The sequence below is a fragment of the Sinocyclocheilus anshuiensis genome, unplaced genomic scaffold, assembly GCF_001515605.1.
Source record: "Sinocyclocheilus anshuiensis isolate Anshui unplaced genomic scaffold, SAMN03320099.WGS_v1.1 scaffold364, whole genome shotgun sequence".
Lineage (NCBI taxonomy): Eukaryota > Metazoa > Chordata > Actinopteri > Cypriniformes > Cyprinidae > Sinocyclocheilus > Sinocyclocheilus anshuiensis.
In genome coordinates this window covers 1,362,450-1,375,448 of record NW_015555735.1, presented here as the reverse complement: position 1 = coordinate 1,375,448, position 12,999 = coordinate 1,362,450, and the positions used below count along the sequence as shown (strand labels likewise).

The 12,999-nt window shown below is 42.5% G+C and overlaps 1 protein-coding gene across 1 annotated transcript in view; it reads left to right on the top strand.

Annotated features, from left to right (window-relative positions):
- The window catches only part of LOC107673061 (agrin-like), a gene marked incomplete at its 5' end in the record, with an annotated part of 148,835 nt that overhangs the window by 39,259 nt on the left and 96,577 nt on the right, over positions 1 to 12,999 (top strand). The window contains one exon of the mRNA XM_016466495.1: positions 9,239 to 9,463. Coding sequence (XP_016321981.1) covers positions 9,239 to 9,463 — 225 coding nt within the window. The remainder of the gene's footprint in view (positions 1 to 9,238; positions 9,464 to 12,999) is intronic.

Sequence of the window (12,999 nt, the reverse complement as noted above, 5' to 3'; positions counted from 1 at the left end):
TTTATATCAGCTGCCAGTAGTAACTGTAGCAGAATTAAATTGCCATCAACTAATCTGTTCGTCCAGCGAACATTTAGTGTAATTTCATATCAACTCTAAGAAAAGGATATTTTCATGGCCACAGAAAACAACCTTCTTAAAGTAGCCTACTAATGCATTAGAGCATGTAGCTAGATCGGAATCGTAAAGGAACAATAATTTGCAAGGCAGAATCAGAAACTCATGTAATTTGTGCACAAGAGTTTTATTAACTAAACACTAACACAAACTAGTCTAACAAACAAACAAACAAACAATCACTCATATAGGGGAAAGGGCAGATGAGGCTTGATGGATGAAACCATCAGGAAAAACCAGAGGAATGAAGCTATGAAAAGAGTCAGTTAACCACCTGAGTGAAACCATCAGCGCCGTTTTAGAACAGGGTCTACAGCTTATACTAAACCTCTGTTTCGTTTAGTTAAATGTACGATACTTGCATTGCCTTGGTCATTGACGAGTGTCCGGATGCAGTCTTGGATGAAAGTCTTGATGGTTTCAAGGGTTTGGACTTGCGATCACGTTCGTCCGGGTTTGAAGAGTGATGAATTCCAAAGATGTTCTTACTGATGGTGATTGGGAGTTTCTTCCCAGTGGAAAGTGAAAAAGAGCTAAGAGAGACATCAGCTGAGATCCTAGGATCTTTGGTGAATGAAAAGTCAAGGCCGAGGCCTGGCACGAACTTAGGGTGTCCTTAGAGGGGTGCTAGCTCACATCCTCATCTTCTCAGAATCTACCAGAACCGCAGACTGACTGAGGCGGGTCACTGATGTGAGAGCTTTATCTCGTATTGAGCTCACACCACCGGGAGGTCACAGAGCCAATGGTGACTTTCACTTTTGGAGGGAAAGTTTACGACTCTGTCTTAGAGCATGGTATTTTGCATATGTAATTTCGTTTTCCTATGAATTAATTAGAGAAGAGTCCATTTTTATGGGCATTATGTGTCTGTTTTAGAGAGACTTGAGTAAGAGTTTATTCTCTCGACATACTTTTAGGTCGTAAAAGTTTCTGATCTGGCTGAGGGATCCTGGTTGCCATGGTAACCAGGGGCCCGGGGTCGTTCCCAGACATGCTGGCACCCAGTATGTTTATTGGGTGAGGGGTCTGTGATTATTTGTTAATCTAATGAATAATTTCGAAAAACATTCGAGAAAAAAGAAAGGGGGAAGTCGTGGTCTAATGGTTAGAGAGTCAGACTCGTAACCTAAAGGTTGCGAATTCGAGTCTCAGGTCCGGCAAAAATTGTAGGTGGGGGGAGTGAATGTACAGCGCTCTCTCCCACATAAATGGCTGCCCACTGCTCCGGGTGTGTGTTCACGGTGTGTGTGTGTTCACTGCTGTGTGTGTGCACTTAGGATGGGATAAATGCAGAGCACTAATTCCTAGTATGGGTAACCATACTTGGCCACATGACATGTCACTTCACTAATTGATTTGTTAAATCTAATGAACAAATGTGTGTCTGATTGGTCCAAATGCTACAACAGTTAGGTCAAAAGTAATCTAAAAGTCATCAAAAAGAATACATTGCCATATGTGTAATCCAACAGATTATTACTAACTACATTTTCTGTTATGTAATTTGTAATCAGTAATGGACTACAATTTGTAAGTAATCTGTCCAGCACTCCTACTGTAACAACCACCTTGAAGACCAATGACCTAGCCCAATTCACATTTTTGTAATTTTTTTCTTCTGTATACCATGTGCCTCCAATTTTCACTTCCAGAATACTTGTTTTTTTCTGAATTAATTTCTACTTCTAGGAATATATAAAACCATTTGAACATAATTGTATATCACTTTTTAGCAGGCTATAGAAGCAGGGATTATGTTTGAATTCATCTTGATTGTAATCTCTTTCCAGTCGTGCGGATGCTAAGATGCAAAGATCTGTCTTTTGCATACTGAATGCACGTGTACTGAAATAAATCCAGTCTTAAGCTGCGATCTGAAACCTGTGCTAGCATTTGCAGTGCACTGCATCGGGTTAATGCTCACTAAAGCTCACAGGAGACAAACCTTGCCTCTGATAGACGTGTTTGGGAGTATATTAAACCCGTGAGCTAACGTCGTCCTGCTGGTCTTGCCCGTGATGTTACCTCTGTGTCTTCACAGACCTGAGCTCAGGAGTGGCTCACCTCGGGAATGCTACACAAGGAACACTACGCACTGACAGCTATCACAGGAGAACAGGAGTGCCTGCCCTTTGAATCAACCACAAAAAGATGTGTATTATCCATTTTTGTGCCTAATTTTCTTTATCCAAGGGCAACACTGAGACAGCTGCAGTCAAATAAGCCCTTTGAAGAAATACATCAAAAGAACAAATCATCTCGCCGTGTGAGGGATGACAACAGCAGAGGGTGGGACACTGGGTTTGGAGGTCATCTCTGGAGGTTCAGCTTCATTTTTTTGGTACTCCAGTTTTTTCTATTGATGCATCACAGCAAATATGGCGAAAAACACGAATGCTTGAGAATACAAATGGATAGTTTTCTCCAGGCTTTGTAGACCTTGTTATTCTGGGTTGAGTACAAGTTAAGCTCAGCGTTTGTGATGTAATGTTTATTATGGACAAAAATTAATTAAAAAAAATAATAATAATACAATCAGCGTTAAACTGTGGGACAATGCAAGCGAATGCAGCCAATCTGTAAACGTTAAAATACTTAGTGTTTTAACTGTACAGCCACAAAATGTAAATAATAGGCATGTTTTCTGTGTAGAGTTACATAAATTTGACAAAGCAATACCTTGAACCCTAAAATGATTTATCAACTGTAAAAATTATTTAAACCTCTTTACGGTAGTAAAGCTAGTCGCCAAAAGTAGCTACAGATCCTTTTCCAAATTGTGATTAGCAAGGAAAGAAAACATGTTGATGGAGACTTGGTTTAGTTCATTGGATGGAGGCAAATTTGAATGCGAGTTTGAGGTTGTTTGTAAAAAAGAGGTGGAGTTTATCCGGACAAAATCATTGCAGAACTTCAGTGTACCTCACCAGCGAGAAGTGTTGTTTTATTTGAAGATCAATTTCTGTCATGAAAACTCTTGGAAGATTTTAGCATGGTAACGAATATGACAATGTTAATGTATTTGGTCTTGGCAGAATAGATCTGCTACACTGCTGAATTGATGCTGTTATTGTAGATTATTGCTGCTGCTGCTGCAAAGCAAGTACAGGAACTTGCTACTGCCAAATACATATGCCGATATGGTGCTGTGAGTAGGCATGGGCCGGTATGAGATTATGACGGTATGATAACCTTAGATAAAAATATCATGGTTTCACGGTATCACGGTATTGTGATTACAGCTCTAAAATATGTTATTTTTTAAATGTCTGGGTAAAAAACATTTATTTTTAAGAAACATAGAACATTTTGGAACAGTAAACATGTCAGGCTAAATAATAAATAATTAAAATAAATAATTGAATTCTTCTTAATTAAATTAAGTGCAGTCACTTAAGTGAGCCTAAACCTGCAGCTCAACAATAATCAGAACATAAATAAATTATTTTCTGTAAAAAAAAATTAAAAATCCTTCTAAATGGAAAAAAAAAATGCAGTCACTTAAGTGAGCCTAAACCTGCAGTTCAATAATCAAAAACATAAATCAAAACATAATTTCTGTAAAAAATAATATAATAAATAAATAAATAAAAAATGCAGTCATTAAACCTGCAGCTGTGATTTTTAACAGATGTAAACAATGGCAGGAGGCTTAAAAGTATAGACGTGATACCAGCTAAATTTAATTATTTTACTAAATCGCAGAAACGTAGTACTTTAGTCTGCTATTCCTCGCTCTGTGAAGTAACGTGAGGGAGGAAACTAGTTGACGTTAGCTAGTTAATTACCCATGTTATCTGCCTCGGTAGCAAGTAGTATTTATTTCAACACTGAAACAAACGGCGGGTGTGTCTCTGTCTTGATCAGGGATGAAAGAGGGAGAAATGAAGATGACACGATATATAGTTTATGTACGACCTGGAAGTATTTATTTAGCGATCGGTGCTAAAACGTCATCTGTACAGAACATCATTGTGTATGGAACATGGTTATGTCTACGTTACCCAAAAAATTCCCATACGGCAGACTTCATCTTCTTCGACGGGGGAAAAAGTTCCAGGGATTCACCTCCTTCGGCCATCCCACACACAGATGACTCTCACTGACTGACTCGCAGCCTCGCACCAACCGGAGGGGGAGGGGTCGTGTGACTCGTTACGCTCTTTGCTGCACACAGCTGAGGGAGTCCTGCACTTTCCATCTTTGATGACACGTAAAAAAAACTGTGCATACTGCAGGAACGGTATAACGTTAAATTTCAGTGGTTTTGAAACCGTGACTTTTCCAAACCGCGGTATACCTTGAAACCGGTTATCGTCCCATGCCTAGCTGTGAGTATTTAAGACATACTGCTGCTGCACAAGTATCATATATAATAACCCGTAGCAGATCTATACAGGTGGAGCTGGGGAAGGTGAAGGGTTTCAAAGTAAAAGTCATTGCACACTGAGCCCGAAATTTTCGCATGTTAAAAAATAAATACGACCTCATGTTGTGTCAATGACGTTTACACACTGCCTCTGAAACTTTCGTCCGTCATAAAAAAATTCGGATCAGGTTCGATTTACTGCATTTTCGCATCCGTAGCATGCATTTTGATAAGAAAGGATGACGAATATGAAAAAACTGAAAAACGCATGCGAAAATTTCGGAGGACCTTAACTCTGAAAGCGCGCTGTGAAATGCTCTAGTGGATGCTAACCAGCCATTTAAATGTAAAGCAGCAAGCTTATTGGCTGCGTATGCAACATGAACCAATCAACTTGTGCCAAGTAGTTTAATGCTGTGAATATCATCAGTTTGCCTTAATGACTCATCAGCCTGCGCCATCTAGAGTTTCATGACAGAACTTGGTATTTATGACATTGCTCCCATTCTCTTCTATTGTAATTGCCTCACTGTAACCTCAATTTGTGCTGTTTTTTTGGTGCTATTATGCCACCAAACACTGTTGATAGTGGTTCACTTGTGTTTAATCCATACTATTCAGAGGAAATGAGACCGACACCACCCGCAGCTCTTCTCAAGCCTCCTTAACACATGCGCACACTCATACATACACATACATCTTCTGTCACGCTGGAGAGGGCGCCCGGGGTTCGCGTACAGGGCGGGTTGTGCCAAGCCGATCCCGTCAGGATCACGTAGCGGCCGTTGACAGCTCCCTGCATGCATTACGCATTAATACATCCAGCACTAACACATTATCACAAGCACTGTCTGAAAGGTGGATCATTGGAAGCTTCCTCGCTGTCTCGACTTCCTCTCACTCTGTTTATGCCTTATTAGTTCGTTGTATAGGTCCTATTATTTCCTACTTTTCTTCCTGTCCTAACCTCTTCAGAGCTGGAAGAGAGCAGTTAATTGGCTGCGAGAGACATTTCCAGTTCATCAATAGGTAACTATAGACTCCTACTTTTTCCTCAAGATACTGTATTTCTATCCTTGAAAATGAGCACTAAAGCATAAGGAGGAAACGGCTCATCTCTGTTGCGACCCCAACGGTTCGTAGCCTCTTGGCTTGCGACGCCGGTCACATTCTAAAAGACAATATGCCTGCTTGTCTCAGCCTGAGAGGGCAGCTTATCTGTGCTAACACAGCGGAGAGCCGCGGACGCACCTTATACCGAGTGGCCTTTTGCATTTTAATCAGCTCATCCTTTTCTTCGACGCTCATCAACTCTCGGCGACAATAGGTGGAAAAGCGCCGACTGTTATTTAATGGGTTCGCGGAGGCAATTCTGCGTACTGTCACAAAACAAACAGAGCGCCACTGAGAAGGAAGCTGTTTATGCGGATCATCGGACTCTTCTCAATGTATACTTCTTGACAGACACATCAGAACTGATTTAAAGAACCGCTTTACATCAGACTGATGAAATCAGATGTCTTAGAGGCAGGCTTTTGGGGATGAGGCCAATCTGTCAAAGCAGAAATAATGAGTCAGAGCTCAGCTGCCATTAGTTTATGACTGTGAGGATGAGGAAAGTACCGGAATGCGTCAGCTCGTCTCAAAGGCCATCATAGACTGAACAGACTTGTTTATCATTTTAGGGAAAAAATAAAACTGCATAGGTGAGAGAGGGGTCGCAATTTGCAACATGTTAGGGATTAATCATATGGCAATAAATAAATTATTTTCTAATTTTAATAATTATTTATTTTGTTTTAAAATAAAATATTGCATTCAAATATTATTAAATAAAATATAAATCCTTTTTAACATTTGTATTTATATTTATAATAGTAGTTTTTATCATTAAAAATGTGTGTCAATTTTCACATGTACTGTACATCTTCAATTTCAGTCAGCTGTTTGGCTTTTTCTATACATATGGTCACATGACAAAGATCCACTAGTCCAGTGGTTCTCAACAATTAAGGGCCTAATAAGTCTTAAATTATTCAAATAGTATTATATTAATGGTCACACTTAATTTTAAGGTCCAATTCTCTCTATTTGTAAACCATTAATTACGACTTTTGCCTCAGTAACTCCTAATTTGCTGCTTATTAACAGTTAATAAGGTAGTTGTTAAGTTTAGGTATTGGGTAGGATTAGGGATGTATAATATAGTCATGCATAATATGTGCTTTATAAGTACTAATAAACAGCTAATATGTTAATAATAGGCATGCTAATAAGCAACTAGTTAATAGTGAGAATTGGTCCCTATACTAAAGTGTTACCATATTAACATAATTGTAATTAAAAATACAAACCATAGAGATGTACAGCATATAACTGCCATTGTATGTTTGAGTTTATTTATTTTTATTACAAAAGAAGTGAAGATATGAGGACTTTTGACTTGTCTATTATAGATTTTTGTATACCAATGTATCTTTCAACTTTCCTTAATTCAGCATCGCGACAAAGTGTAAAACACGACCTGTATGTGGCTGTTGTCTGCAGTCTCAGGACATGTATTAGCACTTCCTCCACAAAAACATTCACAATGAGTTTTTTGGAAGTGCGAGTGGTTGGTTAGTTAGCGATCCCAGGCTGATGAAGTGCGAGGTTCAGACGTCCAAAAACGAGGGAGGCACAGTCATCTTTTTTTAGAGTGAGAGGAGGAAAAGAGAATGAACACTTTGATCACACAACACATGAAAGCGCCACTGATCTCATCCTTACGATGCCGCTTGCCAGGTTTATCACATGCGTGCGAGTGGGTTTGTGTGTGCGTGTCACGCTGCAAAAGTGGAGCGTGGTCCTTAGAGACAGGCACAAACCTTTAATTAAACAAGTGGGTTCTCTTAACAGATTTACACAAAGTAAAACCTGCAAATGATAGAGGAGACTGTAGGCTGATATGACGCACGGCAGAGGTGAAAACAGGTACGGAGATAGTGAGAATGAATTAGAGTGTGTGGGGATGGTCGGAAATGAAACTAGCCCTCTCTGAAGTGACACTCGTCAGCATCTCCGTGTTTGTCAATGCCTCATGAATATGTATCATCTAAATAATAATGATAATAATCAGATGGTTCCTGTGAGTATCAGAAACAGATATGTATTAATTCCAGTTAAATCGCCCTGGTGTATTGCAAATTAAAACTTCCACCTTTCTCATTTATGTAGAATTAAGGGATTATTTAATCATTTACTCACCTTTATGTCGTTCCATACTACTGATTCACTGGCAAAATCTGATTCAAATGTGTGATTTGTTGATGCTTATTAAAGAGATAGTTCACCCAAAAATGAAAATTCTGTCATTAATTACTCACCCTCATGTCGTTTCAAACCTGTAAGACCTTTGTTCATCTTCGGCACAGAACAGCATACGCTGTTTACGTCCAGCTGATACTCTCCAAAATGGCGCTACAGGGTGACGCGGAGGAGACGAATCATTGAATAAAGTCTTTTTTTTTTCTTTTGCGCACAAAAAGTATTCTCGTAGCTTCGTAAAATTACGGTTGAACCCCTGATGTCACATTGATTATTTTACAGATCTCCTTGCTACGTCTCTGGACTTGGGAACATTTCAGCTGTGTTGCTGTCTATGCAGGGTCAGACAGCTCTCAGATTCCATCAAAAATATCTTAATTTGTGTTCCGAAGATGAACAAAGGCCTTAAAGGTTTGAAACGCCATGAGGGTGAGTAATTAATGACAGAATTTTCATTTTTGGGTGAACTAACCCTTTAATTTCAGTCTATTCTTCACACAAACTTATCATATGGCTTCAATAGACTTGCACTTAAAATATAATGCATGAGTCAAATTGACCACTTATGATACTTTTAAGACACTTTTTTTGTCGTTTTGAAACTTGACAGCCCCAATTCACTTTCACTATATGAAAGGGAGCAGCCAGGATTTAAGATCTGTTTGCGTCAGGATTGGAATGGCATAAATGATGACCGAAATGTCATTTTTGTGTAAATCATTTCTTCACCTTCAGTCCTGAGTGGTGGAATGTTTAATAAGAAATAGACAAAGTCTTTTTCAGAAAAAATGTGGCTTTCTTATTTTCAGAGTGAAAAAAGCTGATTAGGTCCCTCCAGCATAAGGACGGGTACGCTGAAGCATAGCAATTGAGAATGTTTTGTGAATGCAAAGCTTGCTTGAAATGGTCTGTGGTGAATTAGAGTGACTTGTTTGTACGCCCACCCAGCTGTGACCGAATATTCAAGTCTGGGGCACTGAGCTGTTCTTCAGCCCGGGTTAAGCCACTTCACTCTGCCATCTGTATCGACACGGGGCACGTCTGAGCCGTGTGGAGGTGCTGGGAGACCGTGCCTCATTTTAACCCAATCTTATCTCAGTAATAGGGTTCATGTTTGGAGCTCACCCATGAACTCCCACCTTAAACAAACTTTGTAGTGTGAACATGACAAGCAGCCAACCAATTATGCGAACACGACCAACGGTACATCATGTAATTTATGTCATTTGTGCTAACGTTAACGTTAACGTTATTAAACTTTGGCACGCAGCTCCTCCTGTACCATGTGTGCTAGATGCATGAATAGGTACGAGCATACTTTATAAAACTTAAAAAACAAGCAACCACATAGCAACACACTAAGAGCCACTTCATCTCAGATTATGTTGTCAAATGTTATTCAGGCATTTTCTACACTCACTTTCTCTGTTCCTTGTTTTTCAGCCCTGAAGGACCCATGCAGTGAGGTGACCTGTAGCTTTGGCAGCACCTGCATCCAGTCATCCGACGGTCTGTCCGCCAAGTGCATGTGTCCTCTGAGTTGTGAGAACGTCCCCAAGCACGTGGTGTGCGGCAGCGACGGCCTGGACTACCAAAGCGAATGTGAGCTCCACATGAAAGCCTGCGCCACTCAGAAGAACATCCGTGTGCATCACCAAGGCCGCTGTGGTGAGTCTGTGGAGCCTTTAAATAGTCATAAGCATTCCATTTATGTGATTATCACATGTAGTTCTGTTACCATCTTGCCATTCCTGCATTGCAACTTCCTTCAAAGTGATCACAGGATGTTTTGGCTGCTTTTAGAATGCAATTGAGGTCAGTGTTGGAAACTCATTCAGGTCTTCAGCAAGTTGTTGATTGGCCTCAGTGCTGGGGGATGGTGTCTTGTAGTTGGTGATGTCCTTCAGGCCTTTCCACACTGATGCAGGCTCATTCGCAGAAAACTGGTGTTCTAGTTTTTTAGCGTAGTTCCTCTTGGCCACTCTAATCTCCTTATTCAGTGTGTTTCTGGCCTGATTGTACAAGACTCTGTCCCCCCTTTTGTAGGCGTCCTCTTTGGCCTGACGAAGATGACGAAGTTTTGCTGTAAACCATGGCTTATCATTATTGAATGTTAAATGAGTCCTGGTAGGGATGCACATGTCTTCACAGAAACTGATATATGATGTTACAGATTCCGTGAGCTCGTCCAGATCGTTGGTGGCTGCTTCAAAAACACTCCAATCAGTGCAGTCGAAACAGGCTTGCAATGCCTGCTCTGTTTCGTTGGTCCATCTCTTTACAGACTTTACTACAGGTTTAGCAGATTTAAGTTTATGCCTGTAAGTCGGTATAAGATGAACCAGGCAGTGGTCAGAGAGTCCTACAGCTGCTCTGGGGACCGAGCGATATGGTCCGAGAAAAAAAAACAACAAGAAAAACTAACAAAAACAGTACAAACACTGGAGAGCCAAACACTGAGGCTGCCGTCTGCGGCGCCATCGCATGGAGAGATCATTATCTCTACATTTACTGTACTTGTGAACCAAAAATTATCTTTATTTATTTTTTCATTTTTTATTTATGAATAATAATAAAAAATTGTAAACATGTTGTAAACATAGGAAAAAATTTACTTTAGAAACAAAAATCATTATTTTTATTTTGTCTTGTTTTCCAAGAAAACATCTAAACAACCTTAGTGTTACGGTAGGGTGCTATTAAAAGCGCACGACGCGGGAGAAATCCAAATAAAGTCTTTAATGAGAAATCCACAGAAATAATCCAAGAGTAAAGGGTAGCACACATCGACATAACAACAACAAATAGCAGACAAAGAACCAGGGGAGAACACAGGACTTAAGTACTAACAGACAAATGAGATAGTGGAACCAAATCAACTAATCAGGGCAATTCAGGAAAACTAGGTCAAAAGGAAGACTAAGGCAGGAGAACAGGAACACAAACAAAAGTCCATAACTGTGACAGTTCGGCCCCTCCCAGAACGGCGTGTCCTCGCGCCGACAAAAGCAGTCCAACAGAGGAGGGAGGGTAGGGGTTCAGGAGGCGGGAGTGGGGCAGGCAATGGGAAAGGGGCATAGTTCATAAGGCCAGGGCGGAGTGGATGGAGGGAGGAGCCAGGGAGGAGCACGGAACAGGAGGAGCCAGATGGAGCTCCAGAGGCCAGCCAGGATAGTGGCCCACGATGGAGTCGACGGCGGGAGGAGCCATGGTGGAGATAGGGCCGACAACACCAGGGGGCCGACTGACGGAGACTGAGCTGGTAGAAGAGGAGCCCAGGATGGACCCGAGCAGACGGAGAGCCAGGGCGATACAGAGGATCCGGAGGGCCAAGGCGGAGCTGAAGGCTCAGGCGACCGAGGCGGAGGCGGAGGCGGGGCTCCGGAAGACCGCGGCGGAGCCGGAGCGACTGAGGATGGAGGCGGAGCCGGAGGGAAGGAGGAGCCTGACAGAGCCAAAGGGATGGAGTGACGAGGCGAAGCCAGAGGAGTGGAGTCCTGAGGCAGCAGATGGTCGACAACTGACCAAGGCGGAGCCGGAGGGACAAGGGAGCCCGGTGGAGCTGGTGGGATGACGGGCCACAGTGGAGATGAGGGAGCTAGGAGCCAAGGCGGAGCCGATGGGTTGAAGGACCGAGGTGGAGTCCAGGACTCGGAGGCTGGAGGCGGAGACAGGGGATCCTCACGCCAAGGCGGAGCTAGGAGACTGGAAGTCCCGAGGTGGATCAGAGCGCCCAGATGGCGCTGACTGAGGGTGAGCTGAGGGACTGACAGGCACCAGCGGAGATGGGGCTGAGGAACTGACTGGTATAAAAGGAGGCGGGAGAGGGAGGCTGGGAGGGAACACAGGAGAACAGGAGCTAGACGGAACCAGTGGAGACGCAGGAGATTCAGGGCTGGGCAGAACCAGCGGAGACACTGGAGAACTGGGTATTACCTCCCCAAACCAGTCTATTAAGTCCATTTGGAAAATGTCCATTAGTTCCTCTAAATATTTTCCAGAAACCAGATGCAGCTCACCCTCAGTCACGGGAGCGTGGGCGGGGCTTCCCTCCAAGCCCTCGATCTCCACCAAAACTCCCTCGGAAACGGACGATGTTGCCGGCACACGCACTTGGTCAGACGATGCTTGAGGCTCATGCTCCGGGGCGATGATCAGCTCAGTTGCAGCTTTGCACATTGGCTCTCGTGTCGCGGCGGGCTCAGGCTCTCCATCTGCGGCGGGCTCAGGCAATAGCGCCGTGCAGCGGGATGACGACTGACTGGTGTCTGGTTCGTGAGTGGGGCTGGAGATGTCTTCCTCAGCGGGCAGACGGAGAAATACAGTCCCTTTCTCTCCAGCACCCACTCCACGAAAGCGGCGAAATCCTCCTTGGGACCGTTCGCTGGCAGGCGTGCCTTACATAGATTACGTGTGATAGAATACGCCGAGCGAGCAGTCAGGGAAGTGTGTAAGGCACGCCATATCTACAAAGTCCCTGGTATGGTCCTCCAACGAACGGTCCTGTTGCTCCAGGCACAGGAGTTGGATGGCTGGGATATCCATTCCGGGAGAGGGGAGAAACAAAAAAAAGAAAGAAAAACAACGCTAGAATTACTCACTTTGAGGGTCTGCTATTCTGTTACGGTAGGGTGCTATTAAAAGCGCACGACGTGGGAGAAATCCAAATAAAGTCTTTAATGAGAAATCCACAGAAATTAAAAGCGCACGACGAGGGAGAAATCCAAATAAGGTCTTTAATGAGAAATCCATAGAAATAATCCAAGAGTAAAGGGTAGCACACATCGACATAACAACAACAAATAGCAGACAAAGAACCAGGGGAGAACACAGGACTTAAAGTCCCCATGAAATCAAAATTAAAGTTTTTTGGGTGTTAGTATCAATATGTTAGTCTTAAGGTTATCTATAAGGCAGTGTGCTCCAAAACAGTGACAAAATTCGCATTTAGAAGATATAAGCATTCAAAGCTTGCAGTTTATCACTTCCGCCAAAACGGCTCAATTATTTTTTATTTTTTTGACGTCACATCCTACTTCAGCTTCTCATCAAACTTTCTGTCCAATCAAATGCTCTCTAGAATCTGAAGCGCCTGCCCCATACACTATAAAATAGACACTGAAGCCACGGCTGAAATCGGTCACTTGTCCAAAGAATTAGTATTTTCTGTACAGTGAATGGCATGTAGTGCACTATATAGGGGA